This window comes from Neoarius graeffei, chromosome 3 (assembly GCF_027579695.1).
Source record: "Neoarius graeffei isolate fNeoGra1 chromosome 3, fNeoGra1.pri, whole genome shotgun sequence".
In the NCBI taxonomy this organism is placed as follows: domain Eukaryota; kingdom Metazoa; phylum Chordata; class Actinopteri; order Siluriformes; family Ariidae; genus Neoarius; species Neoarius graeffei.
Window position 1 is genome coordinate 7,865,668 of NC_083571.1, and position 14,360 is coordinate 7,880,027.

Consider the following 14,360-nt stretch of genomic DNA (forward strand, 5'->3'; position numbering starts at 1 on the left):
CGTGCTGTGATTGCACTGTAATCCAGAACAGGTGCATAGTACTGTAATTAGTCGTAATGGTGCTGCACGTGGATATGACATAGTGATTTTTTTTTTTGAAGACTCCAAGTAGTGGTTAGCACTGTCGCCTCACAGCAAGAAGGTCCTGGGTTCGAGCCCAGCAGCCGACGAGGGCCTTTCTGCGTGAGGTTTGCATGCTCTCCACGTGGGTTTCCTCGGGTGCTCCGGTTTCTCCTACAGTCCAAAGACATGCAGGTTAGGATAATTGGTGGCTCTAAATTGACCGTGAGTGTGAATGGTTGTCTGTGTCTTGTACCCCTTTTCCACCAAATCAGTTCCAGGGCTGGTTCGGGGCCAGTGCTGGTGCTGGCTCACAACTCGTTCAACTTGCGAGCCAGCTGAGAACCAGTTTGCTTTTCCATAGCTCGCGGTGCTAAGGGAAGCCACGTCATTACGTCGTTGTATACGTCAGTTACGTCGCTACGTTTGCATAAACCTTGGCGTGAACATCGAAGCAAAAACAACACGGAAGAAGCAGCAGCAGCAACAACAATAATAATAATGGATGACTTCATGTTTGTACAGCTGCTGCTTCTTGTCACTTAAAAATGGCGATCTTTCGCGGTCTTGTTGTTGGTCTTAACAACTCTGCCCCCCGCTGACGTAAGTGGTTCTTTCCTCTGGCCCAGCAGAGAGTTGGTGCTAGCCTGGAACTGGTTTTTCTGACCTCAGAGCCAGTTCTTTGTCAGTGGAAACAGAAAACCTGGTTCCAAACTAAGCACTGGCCCCGAACCAGCCATGGAACTGCTTTGGTGGAAAAGGGGCATATGTGTCAGCCCTGTGATGACCTGGCGATTTGTCCAGGATGTACCCCGTCTCTCGCCCATAGTCAGCTGGGATAGGCTCCAGCTTGCCCGTGACCCTGTAGGACAGGATAAAGCGGCTAGAGATAATGGATGGACTCCAAGTAGTTGTCACAAAAGGCGAGGGACACGAACTTAGCTTGTTATATGCGAAAGTTCGTAGTAAAAGAAACTCAACAGGGTGGGACAGAAATCCCACCACCAAATGCAGAATGATGCCGAAATCAGCCCCAGACTGTCTTCTTGCTTCTTCACACCATTCTGTGTGTTGATGGTCTTGCTCTCAGGTTCCACAAAAACTCAAAATGAAACCCAGTACTGATGTGTTTGTATCTCAGCCCAGCTCGAACATCTGGCTTTTCCCCCAGAAGGTTGTTGTAGGGGGGCGGCATGGTGGTGTAGTGGTTAGTGCTGTCGCCTCACAGCAAGAAGGTCCCGGTTCGAGCCCCGTGGCCGGCGAGGGCCTTTCTGTGCGGAGTTTGCATGTTCTCCCCGTGTCCGCGTGGGTTTCCTCCGGGTGCTCCGGTTTCCCCCACAGTCCAAAGACATGCAGGTTAGGTTAACTGGTGACTCTAAATTGAGCGTAGGTGTGAATGTGGGTGTGAATGGTTGTCTGTGTCTATGTGTCAGCCCTGTGATGACCTGGCGACTTGTCCAGGATGTACCCCGCCTTTCGCCCGTAGTCAGCTGGGATAGGCTCCAGCTTGCCTGCGACCCTGTAGAAGGATAAAGCGGCTAGAGATAATGAGAGGAGATGAGGTTATTGTAGGCTGTGTGTAAGAATCGACACAAAGAATCGATTCAGTGAAGTGAAGTGAATCACACACAGCTGTCGGTAAATCGCGTGCCGTTCCAGTGTTTGTGCGCGCGCGCTCTTGACTGCTCTCCGGTTAGACATCATGAAACTCTCCCCGGTTTTCCGCCACGCGGTCTCACGAGCCGTGACTCCACGGAGAGCCTTCAGCCCCCGGACGAGCTCGGTACCGGGGAACAGGACCGGGTTTTGGTTGCCGGTTCGGCGCACGGCGACCAGCAGCATCGGCGGTACCGGAGCTTCGGACCGTTCACCGGATCTCAGCTTTCACACACCGCGCGAGAAGAGCGGCGGCGGCGGGTCCGCGAGCGAGAATATCATCCGGTAAGAACGGCGCACGAGCTCACTTTGAACTTGTAACAACAGCAACAACATCAAAGAAACAGGAAGCAACATTTAAGGGATTTATTATTTCTGATGTTTCCATCAAATGATACTTAAATAATCAACAGGATATAACGTTGGGCTTTCTTTTCTTTCTTTTTTTGAATAATTAAAACTGTTTACTGAAATTTGTCCCACGTGCTGCCGGTGTTTGATCCGGTGTGATGTAATTGTGGTTGCCAGATTGGACAGTTTTCATTAACACACTGAACAAAGCCCGACTTTTGTTAAACTTTCATAAGAGCCATTCCACCGAATCGGTGCCATTTCCATCCCTAGAAAATTACATGTATAAATGCACATAAAAGTGTACTTTAAAATACATTTCCTTATTACGCAGAATGTCCTGCACATTGATCTGATTTCAAATTAAGATATATAATTGTAAGGATTAATAAAAACTACCTAAAACACTGAAAAATAGCATGTGTTACCTGTCCCCGCACTCTAACTTTATACTTAACTATGAAATATCTCATCTCATCTCATCTCATCTCATCTCATTATCTCTAGCTGCTTTATCCTTCTACAGGGTCGCAGGCAAGCTGGAGCCTATCCCAGCTGACTACGGGCGAAAGGCGGGGTACACCCTGGACAAGTCGCCAGGTCATCACAGGGCTGACACATAGACACAGACAACCATTCACACTCACATTCACACCTATGCTCAATTCAGAGTCACCAGTTAACCTAACCTGCATGTCTTTGGACTGTGGGGGAAACCGGAGCACCCAGAGGAAACCCACGCGGACACGGGGAGAACATGCAAACTCCGCACAGAAAGGCCCTCGCCGGCCCCGGGGCTCGAACCCAGGACCTTATTGCTGTGAGGCGACAGCGCTAACCACTACACCACCGTGCCGCCACTATGAAATATTATGATTAAAATCCTTCAGAAACAGTATTTCTTTTGCACTGTTGTGTGACTCCATATCCTACTCATGGTTTAAATATATTTTTTTCATAAGAAATCCACAGGGCAGCACGGTGGTGGAGTGGTTAGCACTGTCGCCTCACAGCAAGAAGGTCCGGATTCGAGCCCTGGGGCCGGCGAGGGCCTTTCTGTGAGGAGTTTGCATGTTCTCCCCGTGTCCGCGTGGGTTTCCTCCGGGTGCTCCGGTTTCCCCCACAGTCCAAAGACATGCAGGTTAGGTTAACTGGTGACTCTAAATTGAGCGTAGGTGTGAATGTGAGTGTGAATGGTTGTCTGTGTCTATGTGTCAGCCCTGTGATGACCTGGCGACTTGTCCAGGGTGTACCCCGCCTTTCGCCCGTAGTCAGCTGGGATAGGCTCCAGCTTGCCTGTGACCTGTAGGACAGGATAAGTGGCTACAGATAATGGATGGATGGATAATAATAATAACTTTGGAAGTGACCGATTTTATTTTAAAATGTGATATATATAGGGAGAGCTGAGAGGGACAAGTTTTCAGCTTTAATTTATTTGATTTGTCACCTGATTTAACAAGTGACAGGGAAAGAATACAGGGCAAATCCCCAATTAATTTTCAACCCCCTTTGGCATAGGTTTTTACACCGGATGCCCTTCCTGACACGACCCTCCCTAATCTTTATTATAACAATAATAATAATCATCATGGTCATCATCATAACTTCATTAAACACAAGATCCACTCAGCTGACTTTGGTTTCCATTGGAGATGTGTATAAACTTATGCTAATAATCTATGTCTACGCTATTAAATTTGTAAAATATATAATATACAATATAGTGAGACAGACATATTATTATGATTTAATAATGAAAGCCAATCTATGTGGGCTTGGGGCGGGTATTAAGTATACACCAGAGGTGGACAAAGTACCCAACTTTGACTTAAGTAATAAAGTACAGATCCCACTGGTTAAATTTTTACTAAAGTTAAAGTACTTGCTTTTAAAAATACTTAAGTATTTAAAGTACATTTTCTGTCAACGCATCGTTGTATTATTGCCACAGCGCTTACAAAACCTAACGCCGTTACCAAAGACAGAAATGTGAATTCACAAAATGAACGCATGCTGTGCCATCATGGTGGTTTAACGTTGAGCTAGCTAGTCAGTGACGCTCCACCTGACATGCGAGCAAACTCTTTTCAAACTCGAAATCATATTGTGTAGCTAACGCTACTAGAAAAGAAAGATTTCTACATTCTGTTTATTTGGCAAGATTATGCTAAAACATATTTCTGAAAGCACTTCAGCTAAGTTAACATTATTCATGTTAGCGTAACTCCGTTTTTACATGCTAACTAACAGTGTCCAAGTTAACTAGCTATGTGTTAACGTTAGCCGTGGACAAGGAGATGGCAACTTGGCGGGCAAATCCATAGAAAGTCATTTGACTAACCAGACTGCATAGCTACCGTATTGCAACGTTATCACTAGCTCTAAAAGCACAGACAACTTCACTGCAAGCTTTCTCTTGGAATAAAACGTTTACAGACCTCAATGTGCTTCCGCAGGTTGGACGGCGAGTTTTTGTAGGCTGTGATGTGGTTCATTTTTGGCAAACAAAGCAAACATTTAAAACGAAACAAATCATGATTCCTTTCAGAAGACTGAAACATGGGTTCTAAGTATGGACATGGGAGCATGCATTCTCCAGAAGAACCACCTCCTTCCATTCTGCCATCAACTGATTGTGTTCAAATAATGCTGCGGAGAAACCATTGAACTTGATTTTATCCAGTCTATGGACGTGATGTGACCCTAGTGATTACTGATCGGCTCTCAGTGTCACCTGCGGGAAAATCAATCATGTTTTAGAAAAGAAAACCCACTTTTAAAGCTGCTTCATAGTAACGAGGACCTTGATAGAAATGTAGTGGAGTGAAAAGTACAATATTGTCTTTCAAATGTAGTGAAGTTAAAGTCATAAGTTTCCAAAAAAAAAAATACTCAAGTAAAGTACAGATACTCAAAGTGTACTTAAGTACAGTACTCAAGTAAATGTACTTTGTTACTGTCCATCTCTGGTATCCACTGGCTTGCACAACCCCAGTGGCTGGGTATTTTTACCTAACCACATGTCTTTGGACTGTGGGGGAAACCGGAGCACCCGGAAGAAACCCATGCAGACACGGGGAAAACGTGCAAACTCCACATAGAAAGACCCCTGTTGGCCACTGGGCTCAAACCCAGAACCTTCCTGTTGTGAGGCGACGGTGCTAACCACTACACCATCATGCTGCCGTTGTGGACTTTTGTAGATTGTATGAAATTCTTTGCAGGTAGAATCAGAATTAGACTCGAGTTTATTTCCAAATACGTTCTCACATACTCATCTCATCTCACTATCTCTAGCCGCTTTATCCTTCTACAGGGTCGCAGGCAATTTAGAGTCACCAGTTAACCTAACCTGCATGTCTTTGGACTGGGGGGGAAACCGGAGCACCCGGAGGAAACCCATGCGGACACGGGGAGAACATGCAAACTCCACACAGAAAGGCCCTCGCCGGCCACGGGGCTCGAACCCAGGACCTTCTTGCTGTGAGGCGACAGCGCTAACCACTACACCACCGTGCCGCCCTGTTCTCACATACTTTACCACATAATTTGCTTTGGTGGTTGGTGCAAAAGTACAACTACAAAAGTATAACTACTTTTGTATTTAGACGAATCTAAATTATACACATTTGGAAAATGGACATATTTAAGGACTATGTGTGTGGGTTGTTTTGAAGTCCAAGCTGTACAGTATGTCCTGGAATGTGCAAAAAAAAAAAAAAACAGGTCACGTGATGAAGACAAAGAAGAGTCGTGACATGAATGTGTAATAAGAAGAGAATGGGTTAAATAAATAACCAAGCTGTACACTGTGTGCCGGAACGTGCAATAAAAGTTCATAGGATGAAGACGGCCATGAGATGAAATGTGCAAAATGGCAGTTCAGAGACGAAGTGCATTAATGGCACAGATTGAGAGTCTGAGGTTAGAGATTAGAATCAGTGGGGTCTCGGAGACCCTTATTGATGAGGCCAATAGTGCAGTGGGGAAAACGCCGGCCTTATGGCGTGACGTCTTGGTTCTAATGGACCGCAACATCCTGCCAGAGGGAAGTGATTCAGAAAGTTTGTGTCCGGGGTGAGAGGGGTCGACCACAATCCTTTCTGCTCCCCTCAGGGTCCTGGACTCGTACAGGTCCTGAAGAGACGGAAGGTTGCAGCTGATCGTCCTCTCAGCAGAGCGAATGATGCGCTGCGGTCTGCCCTCGTCCCTGGCGGTGGCAGCACGTACCACATGGTGATGGAGGAGGTGGTGATGGTGGTGTAAAAATGCACCATCATTGTCTTTGGCGGCTTGAACTTCTTCAACTGCCGCAGGAAGAGCATCCTCTGCTGTGCTTTCTTGGTGAGAGAGCAGGTATACCGGTACGTCTCCCACTTGAGGTCCTGAGTGAGTATAGTGCCCAGGAAGTGGAAATACCATAACCACAGAGGTTACTGGGGAGTCAAACAGGGTGATGGGGGAGGGAGGGTATGGCAGAGCTCCTCCTGAAGTTTACAATCATCTCTACTGTCTTTAGAACTTTGAGCTCCAAGTTGTTCTGCATGCAGATGGTCAATCTCCCACCTGCATGCAGACTCCTCCTCATCAGAGATGAGACCAATGAGGGTGGTGTCATCTGCAAACTTTAGGAGCTTGACAATCTGATGACTGGAGGTGCAGCTGTTGGCGTAGAGGAGAAAGGACGCAGCCTTGAGCGGATATGATGCTGATGGTTCGGGAGTCGGAGACATGTTTCCCCAGCTTCACGTGCTGCTTCCTGTCAGACAGGAAGTCAGTGATCCACCTGCAGGTGGAGTCAGGGATGCTCAGCTGGGAGAGCTTGTCTTGCAGAAGAGCCGGCATGATGGTGTTGAAAGCGGAACTGAAATCCACAAACAGGAAATCGACAATCATGGAAGATTCACTATACCTTGTTACCGTAACATTAGTTTCTCAGCTTGTCACAAGCCTTCAGGCTTCTCTTTTTCTGTCATTTTTTGCGGTGAGATATTGAGAGGAGACTTGGGATATAAAATAAAATATCTAGCTTAATCTGACATGTTTAATTTTTATTTACTATCAAAACTTGTACTGCGAGTTGGTCTAGTGGTTAGCGTGTCTGCTTCTTGACCGGGAGATCGTGAATTCTACTCGTGGTCGGGTCGTACCAAAGACCATCATAAAAATGATACCTACTGCCGTTTGGCAAGGCACGCCGCAATACGGATGTGAGTGGGGAAGTCAAACTCTCACGGTTACCAGAGGACACCCCCACCACCACCACCACCACTGTAACCCTAGCTATATAATAGGTGAGAGGCTGAGGGATATCGAAACGGAGATCGATGCTTCAAGGAGTTGGGTAGTCCTGGGACAGGAGACTACCTGAGAAGACCAGATCCTGGCACGAGATGGACTTTGACTTTTTAATTTCTAACAAATCCCCAATTCACCAGGGTACATTACACCGAAGAATGGAAGTGAAGAAGAAAATACTTTGAAGTTTTGGTTGATAAAATATCAAACTGCACAAACCTTACTGCAGTGTCCAGCTTTGTCTCCAAAGGAAGTCGGTTACTCTCAGGGGCAACATCTAACTAATGATGGAATCTAAAATCTGATTGGTTGAAATTAATTTATAGGACTAGAAACTGTCCCAAGTCTCCCTCGTACCAAGTCTGCCCACACTCCCCATTTTATTTGTAGAACAAAACTGAACACTGAGGGAAACATTAATTCCTGAAAATTCAAGATTCTTAATTCAGGTAAAAACCAAACAAACAGCATTTTTTTCCATTCATTTGATTAAATATTCAGCAAAAACTATTTACATGAATACGTGTAAATACACCGTTGGGTGTCTTGGATTTTCTGGACAAATTTCAACCCAATCCAGTGAAAAATAACTGGTGATTCGTGACATTTTGAATACACATACAAAGAATCCCAAAAATTATGAAAACAGCCAAATTTCAAGAAAAAAAAATCATAACTGAGAAAGTATTTGGAGTCGAGCTACAGGATTTTGCAAGGTCCCATGAATTTAATAGATGTTTTCACATGGATTTTTTTTTTTCCAAGAAAATCCATGACATGGACTGGGCAAAGTTCTGAATTTTGAGTGAGCTGACATGAAATGATTGATTTTTTTGAAAATTTTAACATATTTGCAATCTGCAAAAATATTTTATCCAGTACACCATCATAAATAGGGGTACAGTAGGTGTCTGTTTCTGTCCCCCAAGGTCCAATCTACACTACTGTACCCACGAGGGCTCATTATTGGACCTCAAGGACCAAAAATCTTCCCAATCAGTATATAAAGGGTACAAATAAGTACCTTAGAGGGTACTGATCCAGTGACAAGCCATTGTGCCTCTAAAGGTCCAATGATGTACTTTGTTTTCTGAAAGTGTACCAACCAATCAGTCAATAAAGTAGCTTTTTAAAATCCAATAAGCTGTTTTTTTTTTTTTTTGCTGCTAGGAAAGGTGTTGCGTGTGATGCCAGATCATGTGATAACCTGCAGAGACACGTGTGCCCGCAGGATGCCGATTACGAAAGCAGTTCTGGGAGCAGTACAGAGTTTCATAAGTGTTCAGGAAATGTTTCATCAGTTCTCAGGAAACAATACACTTCCTCCAGCTCATCAGGTTCATCAAGCTGGAGAGGTGAGATTTATGGATGTGGTGAAGGAGGACATGAGGACGATTGGTGGGACAGAAGAAGATACGGAAGACAGGAGGAGATCAAATCAAATCAAGTTTATTTGTACAGCGCTTTTAACAATAAACATTGTCGCAAAGCAGCTTTACAGAATTTGAACGACTTAAAACATGAGCTAATTTTATCCCTAATCTATCCCCAATGAGCAAGCCTGTGGCGACGGTGGCAAGGAAAAACTCCCCCAGACGACATGAGGAAGAAACCTCGAGAGGAACCAGACTCAAAAGGGAACCCATCCTCATTTGGGCAACAACAGACAGCCTGACTATAATATTAACAGTTTTAACAGGTATAACCCTCAACTGTCCTCATGGGGCCGTCCTTCACAGAAGTGGGGCGATAAAACTCCGACCAGACACAGGGCACCAGGATGGATCAAGCAGGTCCGAGGGGCAGAAGAGGCCAGCATCTCAATCCCAGGATCAACATGTAACTCAGAGGGACAGATATTGGGGGGGGGAGAGAGAGAGAGAGAGAGAAAGAGAACACGTTGTTAGGTATGCCCTAAAAATGACAAGTATTTAAATCTGTGTGGTAGGCTCGCAGAGACGAGAATCTTTACATCAGGCATAACACACAATGGCATGTTAATATGGTAAAAAATATATCATGACCTGCTCTGGCTGGATGCTTGATTGGGTGATGGGAGCACACTCCTCAGGAGATGGAGGGACGTTATAAGCTGTGGTGACCCTGAATGGGAACAGCTGAAAGAAGATGATGATTGAAGTTTATTTTTGAGCATGTTAAACAAGAATCAAGAAGTCGCATTTTTAGCTCATCTGGCCGCAGGTCAGGCCGGATGAGCTGATGCGATCACGTGTCGTCTGTCCGTCGTTGTCGGCCGTCCACAATTTACAAAAATCGCTGCTATTCCTACAGGATTGATCGGGTTTTGATCAATCTCACATACAATGCTGTATAAAAGTTGTTAAGACGGTGGCGCCACCTGTCATATTTATGATTTTATGGATGTTTGAGATTTTTGCATGACTCGTCACGTTAAACGCTACTCTTTGTAAACTGCTTGGACGTTTTCACTGAAACTCATCCAGAAGACTCCAAAGACACATATTCCAACAAGAGTTGGCGCTACCTGCCATGGATGCGGCTACACAGGGGTCACATGCAATTTCATGAAAATCGCTACTCCTCCTGCAGGATTGATCAGATTTCAAACTCGCACACAACAACAGTGGGCGGTATGAGCTACAGCCTCAGTGAGGCTGTCTTTGTGGCTACTGCCTCATAAAGGCGAAGTGAGGCAGTAGCCACGATGTCATGGTGTTGTAAGAATGAGTGTAACAATAGTGAAACTTCGTAACCAATCAGCACTTATCCTGATCAAGTTTGATTCTACAACCCCGATTCCAAAAAAGTTGGGACAAAGTACAAATTGTAAATAAAAACGGAATGCAATGATGTGGAAGTTTCAAGATTCCATATTTTATTCAGAATAGAACATAGATGACATATCAAATGTTTAAACTGAGAAAATGTATCATTTAAAGAGAAAAATTAGGTGATTTTTAAATTTCATGACAACACATCTCAAAAAAGTTGGGACAAGGCCATGTTTCCCACTGTGAGACATCCCCTTTTCTCTTTACAACAGTCTGTAAACGTCTGGGGACTGAGGAGACAAGTTGCTCAAGTTTAGGGATAGGAATGTTAACCCATTCTTGTCTAATGTAGGATTCTAGTTGCTCAACTGTCTTAGGTCTTTTTTGTCGTATCTTCCGTTTTATGATGCGCCAAATGTTTTCTATGGGTGAAAGATCTGGACTGCAGGCTGGCCAGTTCAGTACCCGGACCCTTCTTCTACGCAGCCATGATGCTGTAATTGATGCAGTATGTGGTTTGGCATTGTCATGTTGGAAAATGCAAGGTCTTCCCTGAAAGAGACGTCGTCTGGATGGGAGCATATGTTGCTCTAGAACCTGGATATACCTTTCAGCATTGATGGTGTCTTTCCAGATGTGTAAGCTGCCCATGCCACACGCACTAATGCAACCCCATACCATCAGAGATGCAGGCTTCTGAACTGAGCGCCGATAACAACTTGGGTCGTCCTTCTCCTCTTTAGTCCGAATGACACGGCGTCCCTGATTTCCATAAAGAACTTCACATTTTGATTCGTCTGACCACAGAACAGTTTTCCACTTTGCCACAGTCCATTTTAAATGAGCCTTGGCCCAGAGAAGACGTCTGCGCTTCTGGATCATGTTTAGATACGGCTTCTTCTTTGAACTATAGAGTTTTAGCTGGCGACGGCGGATGGCACGGTGAATTGTGTTCACAGATAATGTTCTCTGGAAATATTCCTGAGCCCATTTTGTGATTTCCAATACAGAAGCATACCTGTATGTGATGCAGTGCCGTCTAAGGGCCCGAAGATCACAGGCACCCAGTATGGTTTTCCGGCCTTGACCCTTACGCACAGAGATTCTTCCAGATTCTCTGAATCTTTTGATGATATTATGCACTGTAGATGATGATATGTTCAAACTCTTTGCAGTTTTACACTGTCGAACTCCTTTCTGATATTGCTCCACTATTTGTCGGCGCAGAATTAGGGGGATTGGTGATCCTCTTCCCATCTTTACTTCTGAGAGCCGCTGCCACTCCAAGATGCTCTTTTTATACCCAGTCATGTTAATGACCTATTGCCAATTGACCTAATGAGTTGCAATTTGGTCCTCCAGCTGTTCCTTTTTTGTACCTTTAACTTTTCCAGCCTCTTATTGCCCCTGTCCCAACTTTTTTGAGATGTGTTGCTGTCATGAAATTTCAAAATGTGTCACTTTCGACATTTGATATGTTGTCTATGTTCTATTGTGAATACAATATCAGTTTTTGAAATTTGTAAATTATTGCATTCCGTTTTTATTTACAATTTGTACTTTGTCCCAACTTTTTTGGAATCGGGGTTGTACTTCTTGATAAACTTTGGAACTAATCAGAACCAGAAACGAAATAAGAGAAACCTCGTTATAACTCCGTAGTATTGGAAGATAATCGGCAGATAAAAGAAATGAAATTCACCTCGTGGTTTGCCAAGGTTACTGATTCGATATCGAGTAAGTGGTGTTTATTTGAAGAAAATTGACCTTTTGATTATCACAGCTTTTGTTTGGTCCTTCTGAAAGTTTTTGTAAGTTTTTTAGCTTTTTGGCAGATACTGTATATCGAGAAGCCGATATCAGACTTCTGCTATTCGCTTTAATTTTTTCAATTTTATTTTAGAGTCTTTACACTTCACTTGGGGAACAAAATGTGCTCATTAGTACTAAATAATGCTTCGAATACAATTCACGAACGAGTGCTTGCTTTCTTGCTATTTTGAAAATAGATCAAGTTCACAGCACTGGATTTTGAACAAAACACAGTAAACAAAATCGGTAACCAAAATCCTCCAAGTCCTGATGCTGCTCACAGCTTGGTGATGCTTACGAGAGATGAAGAGAGTAAAACCGATAACATGTATACATGCGATATTTACGGTATGGACATGGGATCAGAAAACTATTTTATTTATAAGCAGCAGCCACATGGAACCATAGGGTCCCTATTTATTTTTTTAATTTCTCCTGAGTACTGGGTTAAAACACTGTAGATGAAATAAAGCTTATTATTATTATTATTATTATTAGTAGTGTGTATATATATACACACACACAGACACACAATCCGCAAGTGCTTATCTGAGGAAAATTTAACAAAAGCTCTGAGACGATGCGGCCACGAGGAAAGAAAGATCGCGTGAGATCCAGGTGTGTGTGTGTGTGTGTGTGTGTAAATTATATAAGATTTCCAGCCTGAGCGTTCATGTTTACGCATCTCTCCCACGTTGTGACCCAGGTCCTACCTGAATTGCCATGACCAGGGATTAACCCGTGTTCACTCACTTGGTTTGAGATAAGAAAAGAAGGTTTGAACATTTGCTCAGATAACACCAGAGCTGGACTGGGGTTTGGTTTGGAAGAGGTATTAGTAGGAGAATTAGCCGTCTCCCGTCATCATTTTCATTCTTCTTGTTAACGCGTAATGCTGCAGGACATTAACATGGCCTCCTTTTGGAAACGTAAATAATCTACATTGTGGATTAATCAAGGACGGTGTGTGTTCGCTATGTGGACTGATGAAACATCTTACCGTGTGTCTCTGGAACAGGGAAATCATCCAAAGGAGCAGAGACGAGCTCACCGCTGTAGTGCAAACCCACCCAGGTATCAAACCCACCCTGGCCATCATCCAGGTACGGTACTTACAGCACCTAACACATTATACAAGCTAGTTCTGGTCAACTAATTTGATTCCCGAGTGGCGTTCCAAGAGTGCTGATATTTCCTATAACCGCACCGAGATGTGTTTGTATCTCTACGTACGTAAAATTCCACTTCCTAGTTTGAAACGGTTACTATGACAGTGTTAGCGAAATATTCAACGGACACGACGAACGATACTGTTTTCAGGAATATAACCTGACCTAAAATATCAAAACTCCTCTTCAAATGAAGATGGAAAGGAAGAAGGGAAGCCAATTTCACCTGAAAAATCTTTAACAGCAAATCAATGTGATGTGAGCTAGCTAGCTAGCCGACATGCTACAGCGTGTGTGTGTATGTGGGGGGGGGCTGCTTCAGGATCGATTTCCCCCTAGCGAATCAAAAATAAACAGAACGTTTAGCTGTGTCGGATCCGAACCGTCACTTACTTGATATTAATTTCCTGTTGTATTAAAGCGAGATCACACTCGCAACCGTGAGTATCGACGAGAATTTTTTATAATCAACTTTAAAATGTGTTCCTAGTTTTTAACCCTTTAATGCTTAGTGTCTATGCTTATGGGTGTCTATTTAAGGCTTTTTTTTGATATTTTAGGAAAATGTTTGATTTTTTTTTTTTTTAGGAAAATGAATGTAAACATTCTAGACTTTTCGTCGCTAGCTTTCTGTATAAAATAAATAAATAGTAAAAAAGTTACAAATGTTTTCCTGCTACACTCCACTTAGATTTTGAAAATTTTTTTTTGAATATATTTTGTTTTTTGGTGGGAAGATGGTTTTTTTTTTTTTTTTTTTGTATGTTCAGAAATAATATTTTCTTGAATGTCTAATGTTGGAAAAAAAATGAATTTAAGGATTATATTTTAGCCTTATACTGGTTTACCTCTGTCCATCCGTCCGTATCTCCGTCCGTCCGAAACACCCTTTTTCTCAGCAACCACAAATCATAGCCACTTGGTACCAGACTTTAGCTTGGGGTTCTACCGGTATACCATTTTCAAGTCTGTCACGCATCAACTTCCTGTTTACCGACTAAATGCATTTACGAAACATATAGCGTGGATTTACAAAATTTTCGTAAAACTTTTCTCAGCAACTACAATTCACGACTGCTTGATATTTGGTACCGAGCTTCAGCTTGGGGTTCTATACCGTGTGTACCGTTTTCAGGTCTGTCGCACGTCGACTTCCTGTTTACCAGCTGAATGTATTTACGAAACATATAGCGTGGATTTTGACGCAATTTCAAGAAGCAAAATGCTATTTCAAAATGACAGTTTACCACAATGTTAT

At 43.4% G+C, this 14,360-nt stretch overlaps 1 protein-coding gene across 2 annotated transcripts in view; it reads left to right on the forward strand.

The window, feature by feature from the left end:
- Positions 1-1,685: 1,685 nt before the first annotated feature.
- The window catches only part of mthfd1l (methylenetetrahydrofolate dehydrogenase (NADP+ dependent) 1 like), a 166,963-nt gene continuing 154,288 nt past the window's right edge, over positions 1,686-14,360 (forward strand). For both annotated transcript variants that reach the window (XM_060916342.1, XM_060916343.1), the window contains exons 1-2: positions 1,686-2,001; positions 12,952-13,036. In XM_060916342.1, the coding sequence (XP_060772325.1) occupies positions 1,763-2,001; positions 12,952-13,036 (324 nt within the window). In that variant the 5' untranslated portion in view covers positions 1,686-1,762. The remainder of the gene's footprint in view (positions 2,002-12,951; positions 13,037-14,360) is intronic.